This window comes from Balaenoptera acutorostrata, chromosome 12 (genome assembly GCF_949987535.1).
Source record: "Balaenoptera acutorostrata chromosome 12, mBalAcu1.1, whole genome shotgun sequence".
Taxonomy (NCBI): Eukaryota; Metazoa; Chordata; class Mammalia; order Artiodactyla; family Balaenopteridae; genus Balaenoptera; species Balaenoptera acutorostrata.
In genome coordinates, this window is record NC_080075.1 from 26222187 (window position 1) to 26248633 (window position 26447).

At 39.2% G+C, this 26447-nt stretch overlaps 1 protein-coding gene and 1 non-coding gene across 2 annotated transcripts; both read right to left on the bottom strand.

Annotated features, from left to right (window-relative positions):
- Positions 1-7683: 7683 nt before the first annotated feature.
- On the bottom strand, positions 7684-17563 carry MRPL19 (mitochondrial ribosomal protein L19). The gene is made up of 6 exons (XM_007174690.3): positions 17446-17563; positions 17136-17253; positions 14386-14504; positions 14038-14172; positions 10751-10932; positions 7684-10623 (listed from the first exon to the last, which is right to left on the bottom strand). The coding sequence occupies exons 1-6, from the start codon at positions 17546-17548 to the stop codon at positions 10402-10404; spliced, it is 879 nt and encodes a 292-aa protein (XP_007174752.1). The 5' UTR covers positions 17549-17563; the 3' UTR covers positions 7684-10401.
- Positions 17564-26024: 8461 nt separating this feature from the next.
- LOC114236796 (small nucleolar RNA U3) lies at positions 26025-26235 on the bottom strand. The gene has a single exon (XR_003622653.1). It is a non-coding gene; the product is annotated as a small nucleolar RNA U3 (small nucleolar RNA).
- Between the last annotated feature and the right edge of the window lie 212 nt (positions 26236-26447).

The following is a 26447-nucleotide window of genomic DNA, read 5'->3' on the forward strand; positions in this document are numbered from 1 at the left end:
GCGGTGAGGGGTAAGGAACTGAAAAGCACCAGTATGGGGTCAGAAGGGCCAAGACAACTGATGGTTGCAAGGCAAGTTTATTCAAAGAGCATGAATGTATATATAAGTTTAGTACAGAACGAATATTAGACAATAAATCAGTAAACCCTGTAATTCCACATAATTCTGTCGCCACTATCTATGCACCACTATGTATGCGTCAGCATGCCTTATGGGCCATTCTTTGGAGATACAGACTTCCCCCTCAGGGCAGCATGTCCTTCTTCTGGGGAACAACCAGGGGCTCTTAGATCCAGAGCAGGCACCTGGAATGAAACTGGCCGCAAGCCATTTTCCTTTTTTATGCTCAATACCGCAGCGTCAGGAGTGCATACCAAGAAAGAGACAAGCAGTTCTCTGGAAAGCAGAAAGCTGAATAAGCTTACAGCTTGGGGGCCACCACATTTCCCCCCTTTTTATTATTTTTTAAAGCTTGATAATGTAGTTTTAAGCCATGAACATCCTGACGCAAGACAGCGAGGTGCCCCATTACAAATCTGACAACACAAGGTAATAAACCGATCACCAATAAAAGTAGTACACCAATTGATATCAGGCCCGAGAGCCCTCCATGAATCCATTGTATCAGATTTAGCCATTGTAGTTGATCTAATAATCCTTGAATCAAATTCTGGGGTCCATCTTCGTCCAGGTGGGCCTCTTGAATAGCTTGTGTTTTGGCATTTAACTTTTGAATATCAAGGCTAATGTGTCCATCAGTCCATACACTTAATATATGCATTTTTACTTTTTCCCAATCCCATTGTGAATCATTATATAAATGTTGAGTTACACAAATCCAGGTATATTTGGCATGACAAATCAAACGCATTTTTAATTTTAAAGCCATAACTTGATCCCCTATTTCTATTAGAACATTTTTTAATTCATCTACTTTCGTTTTTAGTTGGGTATCAATATGACTTTGTAGGGCTAATGCTACACTAGTATTTTTAGATAACTGATTAACATAATGAGCCTGGTGAATAGTTTGTGAAAGAGCAATCCCAGCAGTGGCCACAGTAGCAATTAAAGCTGCTAAGGCTAGGATTGCACATATTAGAACACCTATAAATCTCTTTGGTCGTTTTAATGCTTCAGTCAATTCCAGCCAGGCTTGCGTGCCAGTGTTATGATACCATGGTTCAGACAAATTAACAGGTAACATTATATAAGAAGGTTGCTTCATAATCATAACAGATGCAGATCCTTTAATGGGCAAAACACAACTACTAAAGATACAATTAACACAAGTAATATTATAACCTATAGGATTCATAGTGTTTTCTACAATTAAATCTCCAATCAATAAAGCATAAGGAGGAGCGATGCAAGTAATCACCGGTCTATAAGAAAAGGATAAGGCAAGTTTCCAGAATTCCCATTGCTTGTAAAAAACAAGGCTGTTATTATTAACGGGGACAGAAGAAGCTAGTATGGTGCATTATCATAATCTAAAGTCCACCAGACAGAGGCTGTGGTCCATGTATCGTTACAAACAGGAAACTCAGGCTGCGGGAATTCAGAAGCCATAAAAGCAGGAAATTGTAGTCCTGTGACAGTCTTCACGACCGTAATTTGATGTGCAGCTAATAACGTCCCTTGATTACCCATGGTAGTTTCAATACACAAATAATGTCCAGTATCTTTAATCCTCAAGCGATATATGCATAGAGAATGATCCAACGAAGTATTACAAGCAAGCTTAGTTACTCTAGCATTCATGTGAATGGGAACGTTATCCTTATACCAAAATACAAAGGTGGATAAATCTTCTCGTCTAGAAACAGTCTGTTTGCAAGGAAGACAAATATTAGATCCCACAGCTTTATAATTTTTACGTAAATGAGTAAAAAATTGAGAATTTACAGTGGTTTGGTAAGAAATAGCATGTTCTAAAGCAACAGCCTTAACACAACCCGAATTGGTACTCATAGGACTTAAACAAACAGGGGGAGTATTAAACCAATTAGAGTAATTAACAGAAGTATTAGTAATAGACAGATTTCCTAGCACTCTTCCAAAAGTAGAATCATTATAGAAAATTGGAAGGTCAGCTTCAGACCATGTAACAGGTTGTAATAAAGGAGGATCGGGTACATAAGCCCAATAAGATTTAGCCTCTATAGGTGGGGCTGCCAATACAGCTATCATGGCTAAAAAAAAAGTAAGAGGAGAGCGAGGATGAGCACTCTCCTCCATAGTCCTACGTGCTTGAAATACTAAACATTGCAATTGATACCAAGTAATTTGATTTCGATCTCCCCTCGCCTCCCTGACAAGTTGTCTCCTACTCCTCGCCGCATTCTTCTCGTCCGCCGGGGGAACCGGTTGGGGTGTGCTGTGGTCGACTGCGAGAGCCTCAGGCGACGCATTCTTCGAGTCAGGGTGTTTATTGGTGATGGCATGATAATGTCGAACCAAGCGCTCCGGGAGCCACCGAGGAGAGTCTGCCTCCCTAGGGAAAACACAAACATGGCCTCGGCCCCATACTAAAACAGGGTCTGGTCCATGCCAAAGGTTAGTCATGGGATCTTTCCATTTAACAAGCGCTTTTTCAGGAGGGGTTCCATAAAGACCTGTAAACAATCGTTCATAAGGCGTGTGACTAAATGCATCTAAAGTTAAAAAATTTAAAATAAATAAAGCATGATTAAGCATAATCTGAGGAGATCTATCATATTCCCCCTTTTTTATTTTTTGTAATGTAATTTTTAATTGTTGGTTGGCACGTTCTACAATACCTTGACCCTGAGGATTGTAGGGAATGCCTGTTTTATGTGAAATATGGAAAGTTGCACAAAAATTGGCAAAAGCTTTACTCATATATCCTGGAGCATTATCTGTTTTTAAAGCTTTAGGAATTCCCATAGATGCAAAACAATGAAATAAATGAGTAATTACATATTTAGTAGATTCCCCAGCCAAAGGCGTAGCACATATAAAATTAGAGTAAGTATCAACAGTTACATGAACAAATTGTAATTTACCAAAAGAGGGAATATGAGTAACATCCATTTGCCAAAGATGAAGAGGGAGTAAACCCCGAGGATTGACGCCAAATTGTGGAACAGGAAGGTGGGGTAAACATTCAGAGCAGGACTTAACAATGTATCGGGCTGTTTCTCTAGAAATAGAGAATTGTTTTTGAAGCATAGCAGCAGATTGATGATGTAAATTATGTGATTGTGTAGCAAGATCCTGAGGTTGAGATAAACTTAAGGCTATAATCTTTGTATTTTCGTCAGCCAATTGATTTCCCAAAGACAATGGGCCAGGGAGACCTGAATGGGCTCGAATATGTAATATGGCTACAGGAAAGTCATGCTGATGAATAATCTTTTATAGTTGAAAGAAAGTCTGAAACAATTGAGAATCAACAGTATTGCCTATTATAGCGGTTTCTATGTTACGCAAAATAGTAACCAAATAATGGCTATCCGTATAGAGATTAAAAGAACAATGTGAAAAGATTTGAAAAGCCAAGGAAATCGCATGTAATTCAACTCATTGGGCAGAGGTATGATCTGTTTGTTCTTTATGAAGTAAGTCATCAGAAATAACCACAGCGATGCCATTGGCAGAACCATCAGTAAAAACATTTGGGGCATTGAGAATAGGAGTTGAACAGATAGTTTTAGGAAAAATAAATAGATGTTGAGTAGCAAAATGAAGGAGCTTATTAGAAGGATAATGATTATCAATAATTCCTGAATATCCAGCAAAAGCAAGAGCCCAAAAATCAGAGACAAATAATAGCCAAGAATATTGATAAGTAGTATAAGGTATAATAATAGAATTTGGTTCATATCCTACCAACTGAATATTTCTTCTACGACCCAATTGAACAAGGGTTGCTATTAACTCATAATAAGGTGTAATGACTTTATTAGGCGTATTTTTCACATGAATCCATTCAAGAATTCCTGTTTCCTGCCATAATAAGGCGGTAGGGGTATGTGACGTAGCACAGATTATTAATAGTATAGGTAAAGAAGGCTCAATTCTAGTTAGCTGAGCAGATTGTATTGCTTTGTTTACAAGCTTGAGTGCTTGTTGAGCTTCAGAAGTTAAAATACGAGGGGAAGAAGGATCAGGACTTCCCTTTAGGATATTAAAAAGAGGCTGTAACTGACCCGTAGTTAATTTTAAAGAAGGTCGCAGCCAATTAATATCTCCTAATAACTTTTGAAAATCATTTAAAGTTTTAAGAACGTCAGTCCGTATCTCTATCTTCTGAGGTGTAATATTATAATTTGTGATATACTTACCAAGATATGAGAAAGGTGGGTTCATCTGTACTTTGTCAGCAGCAATGACTAGTCCTGATCATGACAAATGACTTTGAAGGGAATTATAAGCCTTAAGTAAAATATGTTTATCAGAATAAGCGAGTAATAAGCCATCCATATAATGAATAAAATATATCTGAGGGAACTGTTTACGAACAGGGGCAATAACTTGAGCTACAAACTGTTGACATAAAGTAGGACTATTAGCCATACCCTGAGGCAGCATTTTCCATTGATAACGTTGCATAGGTTCTATAAAATTTAAAGAGGGTAAGCTAAAAGCAAATCGCAAGTTATCAGCCGGAAATAGAGGAATAGTAAAAAAGCAATCCTTAAGATCAATAATAATAATCATATAATTTTTAGGTATGGCTGCGGGAGAAGGCAAACCTGGTTGCAGAGCTCCCATAATTACCATAGTTTGATTAACAGCACGTAAATCTTGCAATAAACGATATTTTCCCGATTTTTTCTTTATAACAAATATACGAGTATTCCAAGGGCTATTAGACTTTTCTAGTCTGCCCAAAGCAAGCTGTTCATTAATTATATTATGGGCCGCCATTAATTTCTCCTTAGAAAGGGGCCATTGGTCCACCCAGACAGGATTATCAGAAATCCAAGTTATAGGGTCAGCATGTGGTGGAGGAGAATCCAAGGCCCCTAGAAAAAACCCAAGCCTGTTTTATCCCGTTTATTATCAGTCTGTAAGGGTAATTTATTTCCCTGTTGATTTTTTCCCAAACCATTCCTAGGATCATACCCTTGATTTAACAACATATTAGTTACAGTAGGGTTGGGACTAAGCAATAGGATTCCCATTTGTTGTAATATATCTCTTCCCCAAAGGTTAACTGGCAATCCGGGCAATACGTAGGGTTTGAATATTCCTTGATTACCTTCAGCATCCTGCCAATGTAGGTATTGCGAACTTTGTTGTGGAGAATTAGATTGGCCAATACCTTGCAACTGTGTAATGGTTTGGTGCACGGGCCAATTTTTTGGCCAATGTATAAACGAAATAACAGAAACATCAGCACCAGTATCTAATAACCCAGAAAAAGGCCTTCCATTTATTTTTAATACCAATTGTGGTCTTTCCCTACCAATTTGTTGAATCCAATAAACTGCATCAGAGGAACCAAAAGCCCCAGTTCCTCTTTTGTTATGTTGTAAAATTTTTCCTTCTGGTATATATGGAATTAATAGAAGCTGAGCTATTCGCATACCGGGCGTGATAAGAAAAGATCCTTTTGATGTTTGAACCATAACCTTTAATTCCCCTTCATAATCAGCATCAATCACCCCAGGAAAAATAGTTAAGCCTTTCATAGACATACTACTTCTTCCAAGGATTATACCAACCGTTCCCTGGGGTAAAGGCCCAAAAGTTCCCGTAGGAAGGGCTTGGGGTCCCATATCCGAGGTTAATAAGAATTGGGTGGAGGCACAGAGGTCCAGTCCTGCACTATTTGGCGTGGCCCTTTGAAGGGAGGAGATTCCATTCCCTGAGGAACAAAGGTCTGAGCTGGAGGCGGTGGAGCAGGTTGTGGGGGGATTATTGACATTGCTCCAATTGTTTGATGGGGCCGGAGCAGGCCCCTCCGGAAGTTTCCCCGACAAGGGAGTTCCATCTTTATGAGTCACTGATCGACATTCTTTAGCCCAATGCCGTCCTCTTTGGCATCGGGGACAAATTGTGGGAGGAGGAGATTTACCTTGAGGCACAGAATTTACGATAGGAATATTAGGAGTATCAACAGTACAATTTTTTGCAAAATGACCTGGATTCCCACATTTAAAACAGTTTTTACTTTTAGCATTTGGCCCAAATCCTGCCTTAGTTAGGGCTGCAGCTATAGCTGCTCCCTGTAAGTAAGATGATCCAATATCAGAACAAACTCGAATATAATCCTCTAAATCTCCTTTCTTTTTCCATGGACGTATAGCTGCTTGACAAATATTATTAGCATTTTCGAAAGCCAATTGTTTGACGGTAATTGCTCCAGAAGGACCATCAGAAATAATTCTATTAACAGCCTGTAATAATCTATCCACAAAATCAGCATAAGGTTCATCTGCCCCTTGCCTTATTTTAGCAAGGTCTTCAGTCCTAGTGGAGGCAGGTAAATGTTTCCATGCATGTAGAGCTATATGATTGATCTGAGCATAAGCCACAAAAGGGAAAGTTAATTGATCCTGTAATAACTGATGTTGTCCTTCCCCAATCAACATCTCATAATTTACTAGCACATTATGTGCAGTATTTCTTTCAGCTTGTTCAGCAGCCTTTTCATAATATTCTGATTTCCAAAGTAAATAGTCGCCACCAGTGAGACAAGCACGAGCAATAGATTTCCAGTCTGCTGGAGGCAATGCTTCTGTTGCAATAGTATCCAACATAGTAATAGTGAAAGGGGCTATAGGCCCATATTGTGCACAGGCTGCTTTTAAATCTTTCAAAACCTTAAAGGAGAGAGGCTGATATTCCCGATTATTTTGTTGTGGATTTTGAGGATTGGGTCGTTCCACCACTGGACAGCAGAATAAAGGATCCTCCCCTCTATTAAGAGCTCCCCGTACTGCTTGTTGTAAAGGACTAAGCTTAGGAGGGATAGGGACAGAGACATGTAATTGCTGTAACCGTGGAAGAATATTTTCATCAGGATATTTTTCAGCCTCATATTTGGCTTCTTCATCCACTAGATCAAAAGAAAAGTCATCATCATCAAGTGAATTAACACTCTTTATCCTCGGTGGCAACGGAGGAGCAGTAGCTACTGCAGCAATATGTTCTACAGATTTAGCTGTTAATTTTGGAACTGAATCATAAATTGGATTAAAACAATCTCTTATTAAATTCCACAAGCTAAAAATGGAAACTGAAACAGAAGATGGTCCATGTGCTTCATGATATTTAGATAACTCATCTCCTACACGAGTCCAAATTGCTAAGTCCACTGATCCTCCTTCAGGGAACCAAGGACAAGCATCATATACTAATTGCAAAAATTCCAGAAGTTGTGAGGTAGTTACCTTAGTTCCACGGGCTTTTAACATTGAAAGCAAAACCTGAGCAAATAAATCACGCTCCTTAGAGCCCTTTTGTCCCATATTATTTTACTTCTGACTCTTTCTTGAGTTACCGTCCTAAAAACGAAATTATTTCTTGTGGCCACACTATCTCACTCGAGAGTTCTACTTACCTGAAATCTTCCGAAATGCCTCACGCACTCAGGTCCCTGTTCGGGCGCCACTTGCCGCAGACCGGCTGCAGAAAGCTAGAAGTTCCTGGTGGTGAGGGGTAAGGAACTGAAAAGCACCAGTATGGGGTCAGAAGGGCCAAGACAACTGATGGTTGCAAGGCAAGTTTATTCAAAGAGCATGAATGTATATATAGGTTTAGTACGGAACGAATATTAGACAATAAATCAGTAAACCCTGTAATTCCACAAAATTCTGTCGCCACTATCTATGCGTCAGCATGCCTTATGGGCCATTCTTTGGAGATACAGACTTCCCCCTCAGGGCAGCACGTCCTTCTTCTGGGGAACAACCAGGGGCTCTTAGATCCAGAGCAGGCACCTGGAACGAAACTGGCTGCAAGCCATTTTCCTTTTTAACGCTCAATACCGCAGTGTCAGGAGTGCATACCAAGAAATAGACAAGCAGTTCTCTGGAAAGCAGAAAGCTGAATAAGCTTACAGCTTGGGGGCCACCACATGCCACAACTAGAGAGAAGCCAACGAAAGATCCGCATGTCTCAATGAAGATCCCGTGTGCTACAACTAAGACCCAACACAGCCAAAAAAAAAATAAAGATAAATAAATATTAAAAACAAACACAATCATGAACATCCTCAATGGTAACAGAACAAATCCATAGACAAGAATATAAAATAAGAACCGAGTACTATATAAGAAAAGGAACTTTCAGAAATCATTAAGGGATCTTGAGATCTAAAAATATAGCAAAGAGTTGGAAGACTGAATCAAAGAGCTAAAGAAGAGATGGAGAGAGGGTAGGAAAACAGAGATCCAATCCAACATCAAAATATCAGTTCCAGAAAGAGAGAAGCAGAGGAGAGGAAATCAATGAACACTGAAAGTTTCCCAGAACTGAAAGATATGAGCTACCGCATGGAAAGGGTTCATCAAACACCTAAGATAATGAATAAAAATAGACCCACACCAAGGCCTGTCGCTGCGAAATTGCACTACCCTGAGAACCAAGGTATTCTACAAAGCTTTCAAGTCACATTCAAAGAGCAGAAATCAAAATGGTTTTGGATTTCTCAACACAACTGGAAATAAGACAATGAAGCAATACCTTCAAAATTCTGAAGGAAAATTATCTCCCACCCAGAATTTTATAAAATATTAATCAAATATGATAGATATGCAAGGTCAAAAAATTTACCTATATAGATACTTTCTCTAGAAGCTAACAAAGGGTGTGCTTCACCAAAATGGAAAACAATAAAGCCAGTAAAATGGAAAACAAAACTCCAGAAAACAGATCAGCACAGGAGAAGAGTAAATGCAAATCCCAAAAGCTTAGGCACAAGAACATAGATTTAAGCAGAATAATTCAAGAGACAGGTTAATGGTTACCCTCATCAAGATCAGTGCTAGTACTGTACTCTTTTAAACTTGAGGAACAGCATGCCCAGGTGAAACTGGTCCTAATTATCTGTAGGTTGGTCTTTACCATGTATGATGACATGCCAGCTTTCCATTCCATCTCAGCTACAAGGATCAGCAAAGACACTCACATCACCCTATGGAAGTACTGTCTTGACCTACTCCTTTGAGCTAGAATTTAATTCCTCATGGACTGAGAACCAGTAAATACAAAGAAGTCTACTCCCTCCAACCACATTTTTGTCAGACATCAATTATGCAGTCCACACTATAGGCCCTTCCAGATACCCTCTGGTGAGCCTTCTATTTAGCAGGACTCACTCATGACCTTAGCCACGAACTTCCTCAAAAGTGATTTTTGTGAACTCTCATGGAAGCTGAAGCCAGACTATGACCCAAAGACTTCGTTATGCTCTCCCTGAAGCTTTCATGTAATAATGACAATGTTGTCCTTTTATACCTGCCAACAGATTTTTCAAAAGTAAATATATTGTTTAAGAGTGTATGTGTAGGGCTTCCCTGGTGGCGCAGTGGTTGAGAATCTGCCTGCCAATGCAGAGAACGCGGGTTCGAGCCCTGGTCTGGGAAGATCCCACATGCCGCGGAGCAACTCGGCCCGTGAGCCACAATTACTGAGCCTGCGCGTCTGGAGCCTGTGCGCGGCAACGAGAGGCCGCGATAGTGAGAGGCCCACGCACCGCGATGAAGAGTGGCCCCCGCTTGCCACAACTAGAGAAAGCCCTCGCACAGAAACGAAGACCCAACACAGCCATACATACATACATACATACATACATACATACATAAAAAGAATGTAAGCAGACAAGAATATCATTAAAAAAAAAAAAAAAAAAAAAAGAGTGTATGTGTATATAATAAAATAAAAGAAATGCAAAGGAATGATTAACACAAAGTCAGGATAGTGCCTACATCTGGAAGAGGGGAGGGATGCAATTACAACACACAACAGTCTTCTTAGATTCTAGTAAATGCTCTATTTCTTGACCTTCTTAGATATTACAAATGTCTTACTTCTTAACCTGATGGTGGGTATATGAATGCTCATTTTATTATTACTCTTTAAATCATACACTTTTTGAATTTATAATTTACTTCACAAATTTAAAAAATCATCCTATCCACTTCCTTGCTCAGATTCCAAGCTCAATGAAGACCATTCTGGTAACAGTTTGACTCTATTGTAGCTTTGCCTCCATTAAGAGAATGGACATCAGACCACTTGGCATGTACATTTTTCTTTTTAAAGTAATAAACTGGTGTGCTAATTTTTTAAATAATATTCATAAAATAATGAATGTTTGGTTGATTTAATGACTATGTCCTTATATATGAGATTAAATTTGTTTCTAAATAAATCCTCTGAGAGACAGTATATCCTCTGCAAGTAACCAAACTCATTCTCAGATCAGGAATTTTTCGATGCTTCAATTTCATCCCATATTGCAGCTTCAATTTTTGAAGTGTCATATTCCCTCATCATATCAAACTCAAGCCATGGCTGACTCCACTTCTGGGCTTCTTTCATTTGCTCTTCAGTTAAACAAAGATCAAATCTGATCCCCCTGATATTAAATTTTGGACGTTCCCAGCGTTTGGACCACGGCTTGGGCTTCATTTTTACTTTCAGCTAAGGAAGATATAAGGAAAGGAACAAATTAGGCTGAGAGTTGCAAGCAAAAATTCTTCTAAAAGTTTTCTTTAAGATGATTCTTAGTTTATATTTGAACTTCCAGTTCCAAATGTACAACTTATACCTGATTAACAGGAACTTCTTGGCTAGGTTCTTGTGCTATTGGCTTCATATTCATATCAAAAGTGCTGTATTCAGGAAGGGCATCTCGCAAGTATAGCAAGCTATCATCCAGCCGTTTCTGTAATTTGACTACTTGGATCTCCTGTATTCGAGGATTATAAAGTTCAAAGCAAATCTCAACACCTAAAAGAGAAGAAAACATATTCTTATAATCTAAATTCAGATTCCTGCATACATCTCATACTATAAAAAAGCTATTTCATGAAGGAATTAGCTCAGAGTTTTGCATGTAGGAAATGTGATATAAATTTATAATCTTTAAAATGAAGATTATTGAAAGAAATAGAAATGAACAAAATCATGTAGATTAAAAAATGAGAAAACCTGAATTAGAATGATAAAGTCTAAAGAAAACTGTCTTCTATAAATATATTGAGCCATTTATTTCTTCGATTTTGATAGTATTAAATTAGTTGGAAGTTTGAATAAATTCTTCACTTTGTTATGTTCTTGTTTATTTCCCAATTACTTAAATATAACTCTATCTTCTACATTTTGACTCTATCTTCTACATTTTGAGCAACAGAATTAATGATGCAAAAAGAGTAAGTACATTTTTAAGTTCTAACTTTGATTTAGAAGTCATCTTAAGATGGCCTAGGTTTGTTAACACTCTGGAGCCCTCCATAGGAGAAACAGCTTTGAGTGTTTCCAAGATGCTGACATAAAAGGTTAATATATATCATCTGTATCATCAAACATTTAAAGGGAAGAGTGTATTCTGAGGTTTCCTGGAATAATCCCAAGAGAAATATAAATAGTAAAACATACGATCAACGTTAACATCAAGTGTTTAATGTCAGGATTTAATCCAGTATCCACTGTACATCTATTCTGGTATAGGCACTGATTTAGGAGCTGTGCCTATAGCAAAATCAAAATAGGTAAAATTCTCCTCTTCTCATAAAGCCTACATTCTAGTGGATGACAAACGATAAATAAACCAACAAGGTACTTTCATATAGTGAAGACAATACAGGGTGATGACATTGTGACTGGGGAGGGGGCAAATTTATGTATGTATGTATGCATGCATGCATGCATGCATGACACACTGCACGGCTTGCGGGATCTTAGTTCCCTGACTAGGAATTGAACATGGGCCCCTGGCAGTGAGAGCACAGGGTCCTAGCTACTGGACCACCAGGGAATTCCCAGGGGCAACTTTAAATAGTATAGTCAGGGAAAGCCTCTCTGAAAAGATAACATTTAAGCTGATACTATAAAGAGCCAAGAATGCTCCAGGCAGAAAGAACAGCAAATGCAGAGGCTCTGGGGTCTTAACAAACCTGCCATGTTGGAAAAACTAGAAAAAGGTCCATTTGGCTGGAGCATAGTAACTTGGTGGGCCAGGAAAGTAAGCCAGAGATACTGCACAGTTGCAGGCAGGAGACGATGGTGGCATGGACAAGAGTGGTAGCAATGGAGATGGAGAAACAGGCAAAATTGGGATAAAATTTTTGGAAATTGAGCCATGAAAACTTGCTGATTGACTGGATGTGTGAAAGAGAATAACTAAAAATAGCTCCTAAGTTTTGGGTTTAAATAAATGGGTGCGGAGTGGTACAACTTATGGAAATAGAAAGAACTGTTAAACGAACACATTGTGAAGGAAACAAAGAGTTCTGTTTTGAACTTGTTTTATGCTTATAAGATGCCCAAATGGAGATGTCAAATAGGTAGTTGTATGTGCAAATTTGGAACAAGGAAAGGGTCAGTCCTTGACACATAAATCTGGGAAGTTAATACCACATGGATGGTATTTAAAGCCAATGGACTAGAAAGAATCATCAAAGTAGGAAGTATCAATGGGGAAGGTACAGGCAGGTCACAAACAGTCAAAATGTTAATGGTAGAAAATAGCAAGAGAGAACTAATACTTTTGAGTATTCTGTGTCCAGTACTTCATATAGAACATCACAATAAACTGACCACAACCCTGGGAGGTAGAAACTATTATCTCAATTTTAAAGAAAAAAATCATCTCAGGTCTATCATACCTTTGCTCCTGCCTTTCTATTATAAGATTTCTCCAAGTACACAACCTGATTGGAGGCCCAAGTTTCTGTAATCAAGTTCTGCTGAGTTCCTACATGCACAGCACCACAGGTCATTATAGGATAAGGAAGACAGTAACGATTCTCACATGTTCAATTTCTTTCAATATACTACTTCACTGTTGGGGACCATGAAGCACACAACTTTAAGTATGAAAAATGTACTGTTCCTGCCAATTTTTTTTGTCTTTATTTCTTTAAAAAATTTTTTTTTAGTTTTATTCATGTTTATTTTATTTATTTTATTGAAGCATAGTTGCTATGCAATAGTATATAAGTTACAAGTATATAATATAGTGATTCACAATTTTTAAAAGTTATACTCCATTTATAGCTACTATAAAATATTGGCTATATTCCCCATATTGTACAATATATCCTTGTAGCTTATTTTATACATAACAGTTTGTACCTCTTAATCCCCTACCCCAATATCGCCCCTCTCCTCTTTCCTCTCCCCACTGGCAACCACTGGTTTGTTCTCTATATCTGTGAGTCTGCTTCTTTTTTGTTATATTCACTAGTTTGTTGTATTCTTAGGTTCCACATAGAAGTGATAACATACAGTACTGGTCTTTCTCCATCTGACTTATTTCACTTAGCATAATACCCTCCAAGTCCATCCATGTTCCTGCCATTTTGATTCATAATTTTTCTAGAATTTTACCACTTGTTCCCCTATCTTATTGGCATAACAAATGTAATTTTGCGTTTTAAAAAATTCCTCCAATTCTTATAAAACTAATAATTGTGGTGACTGTTGTAATATAAAGCAAAATGGGGGCCATTCATTTTAGGAGAAAGTTAACTTGCAAGGACATCATTATGCTTATCTTAATGTTTTCAAGGGTTATTTGCTCCTAAAATGAATGTCCCCGTACTGCTTTATAGTCACTTGTCTCCTCCTTTGATGTTGCCATGATTTGGAAAGTCTACTTCTAATGGTTGTTGTCCCTATAACAAAAGAAGCCTTCAGGAGAAAGCAAAGCACCAACTGTATTTACTCAGCTACCTCAATTCTCATACCATTCTTAGGCCACAGGCTCCATGTCATCCCTCTGAGCTCCCTTTCACTTTCAAGTTCCAGATGTCTTCACCCAGGATGCAGAAAATAAAAAAGACTCCTGAGATAACATTTTCCAGAAAATCAAAATAATGAAATGAAACCTACCTTGTCCTTCAATAGTATTCCTAAGGATAAAAGTAGCTCCAAGTCCTGTTCCTGATCTCTGGATGCAAATTCCCAGAAACTGGCTGGTTTTTCCATTGGCATATGGGTTAGCAGTAGTAACACGAAGAATGCTTCCTACAAATTCAAAAGAAAAGTGAACTTTTACATGAGATGCAGAATCAAACAACGGCATTTCCAGGTAATTCAAACATCCTAAATATTTTAATATAATATTAGGAATAAGTACCTCATATGGGCAAAACACAGATAGGTGAAAAACAATTTTCTCTTTGTCGAGAAAACTAACCCTCCAACCACTAATAATAAAAGCATCCAGCTCTTACTGACCAACATAGAACTCTGGAATGTGAAGTATTTTTCTCCTTTCTAACATATCTTTTCTTTCTATTTGAAATTTCAGAGGATTTGTTCTTCCCCTTGGAGGAATGAATTCAGGACTCAAGAACCTGTGAAAAATATAGAGTAAAATAGATTAAAAGCAAACTTAAAAGACCACTAAAAGAGAAACCACTGCTTTACCAAAAAAAGTGAAAGATTAGGATACTGACATGTTTTATTCTTCCTTCTCTAAATAAGAAATGTCCATCTTATTTCTAAAATTGTTGTCAATTCTCATGAAAATAGCTAACAATTTCTGAGTACTCACCCGGCATTGTGTTAAAAGCTTTATTAAACATCTATAGCATAACTTAAACCCTACAACAACAAGGTGAGTTTGGTGTCATCATCTCCTTTTCACAGATCAAGAAAATGAAGCTTGGAGACAGTAAACAACAGACCTATTACTACATTAGCTATAAACTTATCAAGCCAAGATTAACAGACTTATTACTACATTAGCTATAAACTTATCATGTCTGTCAGATTCCAAAGACTGTGACCCACAGGCCTCACGCTGAGTTGTACATGTTATATTAAATTATGTTGGAAAAGATATAAACATATAAATCATCAATTGTAAACTAACTAAAAATAATCTCCCTATTAGCAAACTGATTTTAAAGTCATTATGAAATATCTAATCTGTAGAAAAGTATAAATGACATTACAATGAAAATATATGTCCCTATCACCCATCTCAAGGAATAAATTAACAATATAGTTGAAGCCCCTGTGCACCCCTCCCTACCCCCATAGTTAATTACTGTGGGGTAATTAACTAAATTTGGTGTGATGATTATTCCTATTAATTTCTTCCTTTTCCTCAATTTCCTGCTTTAAAATGTTTCAAACCTACCAAAAAGATGAAATAGTAATACAATGAACACCCATATATACTTCACCTAATTTCACCTACTGCCAACATTTTGCCGTATTTGCTTTATATGTACATATAATTTTTTTCCAGAACCATTTGAAAATGTCAAACAGCAAGGCATTTCATCCCTCAAACTTTAGAAGGCTTCTGCTAAGAATAAGGACTTTCTCTTACATTTATCACAATACCTTTATGACACCTAAGAACTTCAGCATTAATTCAGTAGTATAATCTAATACAGTTCATATTTAAATGTACCTAATTGGTCCTGGAAAAGGTCTTTTATAGCTGTTTGTTGCTCAATCCAAGCTACAATCAAGCTTCACATATTATATCTGGTTGTTAGTCTCTTAAACTAGTACCCTTCCCCATTTTGTATTTTTGTAACATTGACTCTTTTGAAGAGTCAAAGCCGATCATCTTATAAACCATCCCTGGATCTGAATTTGTTTACTGTTTCCACATGCCTAGACCAAGGATATATATTTTTGGTAAAAATATTACAGAGGTGATGATGTGACCTTCTTATTCCATCACATCAGGAGACATATAATGTCAACTTGAACGGCTATTGGGAAAACTAGGTTTGATTGCTCTGTGAAAGTAGAGAATTTCCCCTGTATATTTTTTTATACTTTACATATGTATGTATGTCTGGGCAATACAAAAATGCTACCATACTTGTCAATTCTTCTGCAGGTTGCTTTTTTCACACATCATAGTTGAAGTTCATCCATGTTAACTCTAGTTCATTCATGTTTCACTGCTGTATAATAGTCCATTATAAGAATGTATTTGCTCATTCACCTACTGAAGGATATCTAGGCTGCTTCTAAACTTTTATTACAAACATTACTTTTGTGTTCATTTTTGTACACGTCTCCTTGTACATATTACTTTCCTTAAGTTGTATACCGTCTGGGTGGGAAGGTACAGACAACCTCAAACTTACTAAATTTTGTCAAATTGTTTCCCAAAGTAGTTACTCCCATTTAACTGAATTATATTGTGTTGCCATTTAAGAGAAATATTCCCTTTTCTACCTTAAAAAAAAGTTGTACAGAGAAATCTTTTCTGAATCTCTAGGGTCCATAAATTCAAGTTTATTTCAACTTAGAACCACAGGATATTTTAAATATTAAACACAAATACATATGCAGAGATAATCGAATCGACAATATAGAGCCCTTTCATAAAGCCTAAATCACACCAATTTCCCCCCCTAAAATTTGCTTTTTAATAAGGTTGTTATACAATTCTACAGAAACACTATCTGCAAATCCTAGATATCTAAATTTACACATACCTACAAAGTTACCACTGCCTGCTTAAGTGAACCAGGCTTTTAAGCATACTGTTTTGAAGAGCAAATTTCAGAAACAAATTAGTAGAAATTTTTACCACCGTATCGCTTTTTCAGGGACACTAAAACACAGTTGGGAAACTGAAACAGGGTGAGTTCTGGCCAATCCATTTCATCTAGGGAGAAAAGATCCGTTCCTTAACGTCAACAGGTAAAATACAATGTATTTCACAGAAAAATTCTCGATACGGGCCAAAGAGCTTCAAATCTGGGGAATCCCTACTTGAAATTCTGATCTAATATGACTGCAGAAAAAGTTCAATGCCGGCTTGGGAGAAGCGAGGAAGTCAAACCTGAGTTGGGTGCGCTTCACGCATTCGTGAATCCTGCACACAAGCTCTTATCTGGGAGTTCCAGACCCCAGGATAAGACCCGTTTCAGACCTCGGAAGCAACTACAGGTTCTAGAGCGCACAGACCCAAAAGGCAGGAGTCGCGTCCAGGTCCGGGCTCTCACCTGCTTTCCCGGCGACGGGGATGGCGCTTGTCCACGATAATCGGTTTCGGCGGTGGCTGGAACGCGCCGGGCTCAGAAGGTCCAGTGATCTGCCGCCAGCTCGGCCCCGCGAGGGTCTCTGCGGGAGCGCACCACAGAGGTCAAGACTGCTCGCTCCAGCCCAGAGCTCCCGCGAAACCTTGCAATCGCCCCCAATGCGCGGTCCCACGAGAGGCCTCCTCCCATGTCGCCCCTGACTTCCAGAATCGCCTCCCCCTAGCCTGACCCTAAGCTCCTTCTGTCCCCGGCTAGCAAGCCCCGCTGCACTTACGGCAGGCGACAGAGGCTGGCGCAGGGCGCAGAGCCCAGGCGCATCGAAAGCTCCGGCCCAGGGCCATTGCAACCCGGCAGCCCCTGGCAATAGAGGCCGCCATGCTTGCTCCCTCAGTCGAGACTACAACTCCCAGTAATCAGTGCGACAAGGTCGCGGTCACTTGAGTCAGATGGCGCCTGCTAAGGGACAAAATAGCCAAGTCTTTCTCCACCCACCCCACCCCCACTCCCCACAAGGGCCCGGATATCTTAGGGGAAGTGCACTGTATTTTTCTAGTTCTCCGCATGTGCCAAGGTATATCCCTCTACGGGAGTGTTCTCTCAGCCTAGAAAGATTTCCTCCCTCTTTGAATCAACTCTATCTTCAATTTCTCAGGCAAGACTTCAGTATGTCAAAATTCTCATTATAGGCTCTCATTCTTCCATTAACAGCTCTGATGTCATTTGCAATTTTAATTTTTAATTTAACTTAATTTTTAATTACTTGTGTAATTATTGGATTAGCGTCTAACTCCGCCATTATACTGTAAGCTCCTGAGGGCATGGAGTTTGTCTTTTGCTCGCCATTTTCTCTCAGCATCTAGCTGGTCCTCACTCTTTGTTGAATGCAAAAAAAGGAAAAGAAAATGGTTCCTGACAGAAGGGGTGGGACAAAGTCCCTGAGACTACAGTGAGCATTACTCCCTTGAGGAGCTAAACCTGAGTTTGGGCTGAGCAACTGTAGGTAGGGATTATATTACCCTGAAAACTGGGTTCGCCTTTTTTTGGGTGTCGAGACAAGAGACACAACCAAGCCAATATCAGGAGAAGGAAGGATGTATTACTTACAGCAAGTAAGGGGAACACCTGGGATCTTTCCCAAAGCAGTGTCTCCCTGCACAGCAAATTTGAGGAAGTCTTAAGCTAAGCATACATGCATATTCATGAAGGGGCTTGAAAAGGAGAATCCAGCATAGAATGTTGCAGCTAAAAGCTAGCTAAAGCAGTTTTAGTCTCCATTATTTTATGCTCTACTCACTTTCTTTCACCTGCCTCCCACAAGTGATTTCTTTTCCTAGTTAATTGCTTTTACAAATGATTACTTATTAGTTAGTGTTATATTGTGCACCTGGTATTTTTCCTCCTTTGAAACACTCCCTAACACTCCCTTCCATTGTGAGCATTCTTCTGTTGTGGAAGGGGGACCCCTTCCAGGGCTCTTGTCTAACACTCAGAAATGAATTTTGGAGGAGACAGGTGCTGACAAAGCAAGAAACTTTATTGAGAAGGGGCACGTGGGCAGAGAGCAGCAGAGTAAGGGAACCTGGGAGAGTGCTCTGCCACATGTCTTGCAGTCTCAGGTTTTATGGTAATGGGGTTAGTTTCTGGGTTATCTCTGGCCAATCACTGTAACTCAGGGTCCTTCTTGGTGGCACATGCATCATTCAGCCAAGATGGATTTCAGTGAGAAGGATTCTGGGAGGTTGGTAGGACATATGGACTGGAGTCTCCTCTCTCCTTTTGACCTTTCCCAAATTCTTCCAGTTGATGGTAGCTTGTTAGTTCCGCATTCCTTACCAGGACCTCCTGTTGTAAGATAACGTATGCAAGTGGTTACTATTGTGCCTGGCCAGGGTGGGTAGTTTCGATCAGTGGTTCCCCTAACAACTCCCCACTGAGAGACTTCATACTCAAGATACATCTTGGGAATTGGAGCAGAGGTTTCTTTCTTCTGTAACTACTTCCTGCTGAGAGTGGGCGTAGTCCTGCCTAGTAGAGTAGAAGTCTCTCTCTACCTGATCTAAATCAAGTTATCCCATGTCTGAAACTGGCTTCCACCCTTGTAGTAACAACAGTTTATCCTGAAACTGTTGGACCCTGTAGGAGATAAACCTTGTAAGCAGTTGAAACACACAGGGGCCAAACAGGATTGTCATCACTGGGCCCAGAAAAGGAAGGCAAAATTTGGGGTGAGGGCTGCAGGGTGTGTGACTTTCTTCTGATTGGTTGGTGGTGAGGTAACAGGGTGATGCTCCGGGAATCTTGCACTCAACTTGAAGTTACCATCCTCCACTTGGTTGGGGGCCCCAGTTCTGCAGAAGAACTCAAAGATATTGTTCTGTATACTACTTGAGGAGGAACCAGGACCCTGCCCCAAGGCTGCATTTTTGTTTCTTGACTGCTCCTTCTTTCTGCATTCCCTCCCTTCCCTGATTAGTAATGGTTTGAATCTGCCCTTTGGAACTCACAGAAGGTCAAGGAAGCTGAATGAAGCCTATTTCCTAAAAACAAGAAACAAGGGACGCAGAAAGGTTTTTGTATCCAAAGGGGCCCCACAGGGTCCTGCTCAGTTTCAAGATCACAAAATGGCTTAAGCCCAAAATGTCTTCTCTTATGTCAAAAAGCTGTAACTGGTTCTTTTCCTCTGGGGACCCTCTACCCTATCTGCTTCCAATAGGTGGCAGAGATGAAAACTAAAAAGGTAAATTGTAAGTCTTGTTAAGAAATTTGAAATTTGTACTCTCGGCAATGGTGTGCCACTGGAAGGATTTCACACTCAGAGTTGTCGTGGTCTGAATGCAGGTTGGAAAATAATTTCTAGACACAAGGCAGAATGAAAAGAAGATAGAATTTATTAGAGGGAAGGGTCACTGTCAGAACAGTGGGCCAACTTCCTGATAGCCGGGGGGAGTCAACCCTGAGCAAGGGTTTCTGGTCTGTTTTTATAGCCAGGGAACAAGAGAACCTGGGAGTCATCTGCTGATTGGGCAGGGTGTGTATACTTACAGTGTGCAGAGCATGAGAAGAATGGGACAAATACCTTTCCTTATTTGGGATGGGAAAGGGACAGGGCATGCTGCTTGGGAGGGCTCTGGGACATTGTAATGGTCGCAATGTGACATAGTGATAAGAGTCCTCTAACTCTTTGTTCCAGCAATATTGGCCCTTTGACTTTATCTTGTTCTTTGTCCTTGGAGCATCACAAGAGTGAGATGATTACTTAGTTACTTATTGGTCATTCCAGTTGAATTAATGTCCCAAAGAACCTCAAACTCAATGTGTCCATATTGAATACACTATGTTCACCTCCAAACTTCCTCCCCAGTATTAGCTATCTCAATGAATGGCTTCAAAATACAATCTGTTGCTTAAAGCCAAAAATCTCATTGTCATTTCTGATTCCTTTATGTCTCTCCCTAGGAAAAGTTCCTAAAACTACACCTGGCACCATCAACTATCTCAAATATCTTAAACTTTCTCATCCTCCCATCCACATTGCTAATCCTTACCATCCTTTCTCCTCAGGATCACTGCAAACCACTGCAACTGTCTTCTCATTGGTCTTCCTGCCTCCAGTTCCCTTCAGTCGTTCGCCACATAAAAACCAAAAAGGTGGCTCAGAAATGCATACCTAGTCCTTGTTTTTTCCCAGTTTAAAGCCTTCCACAGTTTTCAGTTGACAGATAAAAAATAAAATTCTCAAAGAAAGCGAGCCATGTTCTGAGGACAGAATTCAAAGTACCGTGAAGAGGGACAAAGTCTTCTTTTAACTCCAACTTCCTTGATTAGAACAGAATTTAACTTATAATAGCAAGGAATTACACAACCAAAGTTTCAGATTAGCTAATTTTAGGCTCTCTCTGCCCACCCAAAAAGGATACTTCAAACCTTTAAGAGAAGTAAAAAGGGAGGAGAGACAAAGATAATTATGACTGGTAGTCATGATCAGAGATCAGGCTTGTCTTATTCACTTGCATTTTACCTCAGAAGATAAAGATAGAGAGATGGGCTAGGGCCACTGGTCCTAGAGAGATTAGCAGATTGAGCTGCTACAGAAGAACGGGAGGGTGGGAGTTGGAGGAATACATGATGTGTGGGCAGAATCCCATGCCTACTGTTAGGCATATGGGAAGATAGATAGGGAAATCACTGTAGCATACCAACTATGGAAAGAGATGGCTGCAAGGATCAACCCTAGACTACCCAGAATTATTTTTACTAGAAAACTGAATTTCACTAAGATTTGAGGAATACTAGCTTGAGAAGTATGTTTTATGTGAAAGAAAATATAAAATGTAATGACTTAGACTTCTACTTTCTTTTTAGGTATTTGTTTATAGACACATATCAATGCATTTTAATCAACATTACCTAGAGAATCAGGGAAGGAAAATAACAATTTGCTAGAGACAAATAATTTCTAACTGTATAATAATGTTGATTGGTTTGTTATCACAGGAGTAACACATACTTGAAGGAACTGGGATTTGATTTTCCCCTGCTTACAAGTGAATAAGTTGTTTTTGTCTCATAGACATTGGTAGAAGACATGAGACTCCTGAGACAAAGGACTTTATTACTGATGGCACAAGAAGTAAGCAGCATGAGCATCAGCATGTTTGCAAACGTTTCCTTTGTCCCCAAACCCCACACGTTGACACCATGGGCACAGATGGATGGTGTACGTGCAATGGGTTTGCTTCACAGCTGAGGAACACTGAACTTACTAAATCCTTTGCTTTTATAGCAAGCAGTAAACAAGCCTGTGGTTTGTCCTGGTGAGACATGGACATTTATCCCTCAAGGTTGCTCATTGTAAACTCAATCTTGATAAATGGTCTGGATAGCATACCCACTAAGACACGTAGGAGCTCAAGAGACCCATGGAAAACTCTCTCCCAATAATACTTCATCTAGGAAATGTGAAAAAAATAACAAGGAAAATCTACCTCCTAAACTTTGAGAAAGGTTTATGGACGGCCACGGGAATCACACTTAAAGTTCAGGTGATAATATTTTTGAAACTGGGACACAAATACTCCTGTTAGGGACACCTAAAACCTCTCACACATTCTCGACCTCACGGTTTAGGATTGGGATTACTCTCTCAGGGGGGTCACTGAAGGGCCCCCATTTCCCAAATTCTCAAGGACAATCCTTCAGGTGTCCCAGAGATGGTGCTAATGTCCTCTGCCTTTGAACATGGTGAGAGTTTCCTCACAGAGCCTGTCCACTTCTAAGCCATAGCCTCTTCCCCAGTATTCTGTAAAACCTGAGCAAGTCAAAGAAAAGGCTTGGAATAGCAGAGCATCCAGACTATCAGTGTGCTGGATCCTCAAGGCCACAGGCAGCCTTGGCTGTAGAAGCATGTAACACAGTGGTCTGTACGTATTAGTGGGATGTTTCCCACAGAGGCTACTAATCCATATGGATATAGGCCATGAGCGGTTCCCAAACCTGGCTGTTCCCTCTCAGTCTCTTGTATTGGATTTTTATCTGTACCTGTTTCCTGGCTTGCTGGGTATTCCCATACAATCTCCCACAGGAATCTCAAATTCAATGTGTTCTTAATTGACTTAATCATTTCCTACCTCTCCAGATCCGTTCCTGCTCCTGCATTTCTATCTTGATGGATGAAATACTCAGCCACCCCACTGCCCAAAGTACAACCTTGGGAATCTTGATTGACTCCTCCATCTTGCTTATCCTGGATCATCCATCTAAGACCAACTCTTGTTGATTTTACTACATAAATATTCCTTATACCTATTCTTTCCCCTGAATTCTTTGCCACTTCTCTGGCTCAGCTCTTCATCATTTCTCCAGTAGATTTGCAATATCTTCCTTACTAATCTCTTCCATGGATTCTCAAAGGAGATGCTATTGGCATTTTGAGAAAGACAGTTGTGCATTTGTGCAAGATGGTTCCAGCATCCAATGATTGCGTGCATGAAATGTCAGTAGTGCCCCCTAGTTGTAAGAACCAACCTCTCGTCCCACAAGTGGTGCTAGAAAGGAGTTAATGCTGATCAGAGACCCAGGGATATCAAGGGGCAAAGTAGAGTCACAGGAACCGTCAGGGCTGATCTGAGCCTAATCTGAAGGCAGGAACCTGGGTCCCTGATGGGGCTCCTAGGGTAGGAATGTGGTTCCCCCTGGGGTTTAGATGCAGCAGGCACTGAATCTCTACTCCATACCTCATCCTTCTTTAATTGTCTTCTCTTTCAAATTTTCCTCTTCTTACTCTACACATTAACCTCAGAGGTTGTTTTCACTTGCAAGATCCAAATGTCATGTAAATGCCAATTTGTACCAAACTTGCATCTCTAGCCAAGATATCTCTTTTGACCTTGAAATTTTGTATATATTGAAATTTAGTATATAAAAAGCGTGGCTATTCAAATCAGTTCAGAAAGGTAAATTACTCAAAAAATTGTGTCTATACATACAGAAAAAAAGTTTAGATCCTTAACCAAGTACAGAAGTATGTTCCTAATGGTTAAAGAAATTGATATAAAAATTATAAAGTCATAAAAAATTATAAAGTCATAGAAGAAATATAAAAGGAATGTATATTTGAAGATTCCAGTTTGATGGTGACATAGGAAGGTCCTGAATTCACCTCTTCCCACATACACACTGAGGCTATAGCTACATATGGAACAATTTCCTCTGGAAAAAACCTAAAGGCTGGTTAAGCAACAACTACACACTGGTAAATAAGAAGAAAACCACATTGAAGTGGGTAGGAGAGGCTGGGATACAATCTCATTATAAACCTCATCCCCAGTTTATAACTCGCAATCAAGAGGGAATTCAAAACCTGAAGCTTCTCTCTGAAGAGTGAAGGATTTGAACCCTATATTGGGCACCCCAAATTTTAAGACCTGCACCAGAGAGATGAGGCCCCAAAACATCTAGTTTTGAAAACCAATAGGACTCGCTTCCACAAGACTGTAGCTATCTGAGAAACGGGTCTTCAAGAACTCATCTGCTCCAGGGCCCAGGGCAGAAGCAGCCTATCGCACCCAAACTATGAGTGTACTAGAACACTCTACCAGGATGCTGGGTTGGAGACTGGTGGGCACTATCTTCGCTCTCTCCCTCTATCTTGCTATAGCTGGGTGGGTGGATGGGAGAAAGGGGTGAAGTTGGTCAAAGATCACAAACTTTCAGTCACAAAATTAAAAGAAAAAACAACAGGCATGTAAAATTCACTTAAAACAAAAATGAAAAACTATGAGGGAGGTTGATAAACCTGATCACAGGTGTACCTCATTTTATTGTGCTTTGCTTCATTGTGCTTCACAGATACTACAGTTTTTACAGATTGAAGGTTTGTAGCAACCCTGCACAGAGCAAGTCTATCAACGCCATTTTTCTAACATCATTTGCGCACTTTGTGTCTCTGTGTCACATTTTGGTAATTCTCGCAATATTTCAAACCTTCCACCAGCAAAAGAATTATGACTTGCTGAAGGCTCAGATGATGGTTAGCATTTCTGGTCTATAAAGTATTTTTTAATTAAGGTATGTACATTGTTTTCTTAGACATAATGCTATTCACACTTAATAGACTACAGTATACTGTAAACATAACTTTTATATGCACTGGGAAACCAAAATATTCGTGTGGCTCACTTTATTGCAATATTCACTATCCTGTGATGGCCTGGAGCCAAATTTGTAGTATCTATGAGGTATGTCTGTATATCAATACTGGTACGAATAACAGAAGTAATCATAAACAAAATTAAAGACTGAGTAGTTATAACCAACGACTAATATCCAGAATATACAAAGAAATCATACATATAAAATAACACACATACTTCAATATTGAACTGTAGAGAATATATTAATAAGCATTCACAGGAGAAAATAATATAAATGACCATGAAATCTGAAAACAATTTCCATCTAGTTTGTAATCAGGGGAATTAAAATTAGAGCAACAGTAAGATTATTTCTTCAGAGAGAGAATACAAGTGGAGACAAGGTATTTACTCCACACATTGTTAACAGGGTTTAAGATTTCAGTACTGAGGTAACAGGAAATTTGGCAGTATCTTAGAACTTAAAGTACACATACTCTTTGACTCAGTAATTCCACATCTTATCTACTCCTAAGGAAAACTCACACATATGCACAACACACACAAGAATGTTCATTGCAAAAATGCTTGTTCTAACAAAGAATGGAAAGAAACTTGATGGTTAAGTATAGTGTGACAAATCAACAGCGAAATATACTGTGGTTTGTTCTATCCTAAGACATTACACAACAGATTTAAAAATTACTTACATATGTACTGATGTGGACATTCGGTGAGAAGATGTAGGTTCAAAAGTAAAGCAATATTGAGAACTCCCTGGTGGTCCAGTGGTTAGGACTCTGCCCTTTCACTGCTGAGGGCTGAGGTTCAATCCTTGGTCAGGGAACTAAGATCCCCCCCAAAAAAGAAAAAAAAGCAAAGCAGTATCATACACTGTCATATAAAAATAAGCAGAGTGAAAAGAACTGCTTGCCTTATAACGGAAAGGAAATATTTGGTAACATTTTGTAAAGGGTGAGTAGCCATGAAGGAGTTAAACTGTTAACTTTTTTTTTTTTTGAAAGCAGGGAGTCCTAACCACTGAACTGCCAGGGAATTCCTAACTTTTTGAGAGTTTTGTTACAATACACACCCGTAATATTACCATAAGAAAAATAAAATAAAAGAATATACCCGATGTCACCCCTTCCCTTTCCTCTTCAGGAAAGGGAACAAACCGTGAGGATGTAGAACAAAACATAAGCAATTACATCAGAAATGAATCCTTCAGCTTGAGTTTTCTCCCTTTTATCCTTCCCAAAGGAAAAAAAGAACAATCAAGAGCAAGCAGTCGGCCCACCAGGTGGCACTACTGGCCAGCTTCACACTCAGAAAAAAGCACTACAGCTCATTAGGGTTTTTGAAGCCTGACGTTATTTAGAAACACTTCTCTGGTAACATACAATAGAAATGGTCCCTGAAAGTGTAGTCTTAAGCTTCTGCCATTTGCCTTTGTTGAGATTAGGAAGTTTATTCCTATTTTGTTGATGGAGAGATTTCTCCCACTCCCCATCCAACAGTCCTTCAGGAGAATATATTTCTTATAATTACATTCCACAAATTTAGCAAAGCACTTTGGAACCCATTAAGTAATATTTCTCAGAGAAAGCATAATTCACAAAGTTCTTAATTAGCTAGTACCATA

Excerpts from the sequence above, each read along its gene's own strand:
- MRPL19 (XM_007174690.3), bottom strand. The coding sequence starts at position 17,548 with ATGGCGGCCTCTATTGCCAGGGGCTGCCGGGTTGCAATGGCCCTGGGC. Across the intron at positions 14,505-17,135 it reads CCCCGTCGCCGGGAAAGCAG|GTTCTTGAGTCCTGAATTCA; the intron begins GTGAGAGCCCGG and ends TATTTTTCACAG. Across the intron at positions 14,173-14,385 it reads CATTCCAGAGTTCTATGTTG|GAAGCATTCTTCGTGTTACT; the intron begins GTCAGTAAGAGC and ends TTGAATTTGTAG.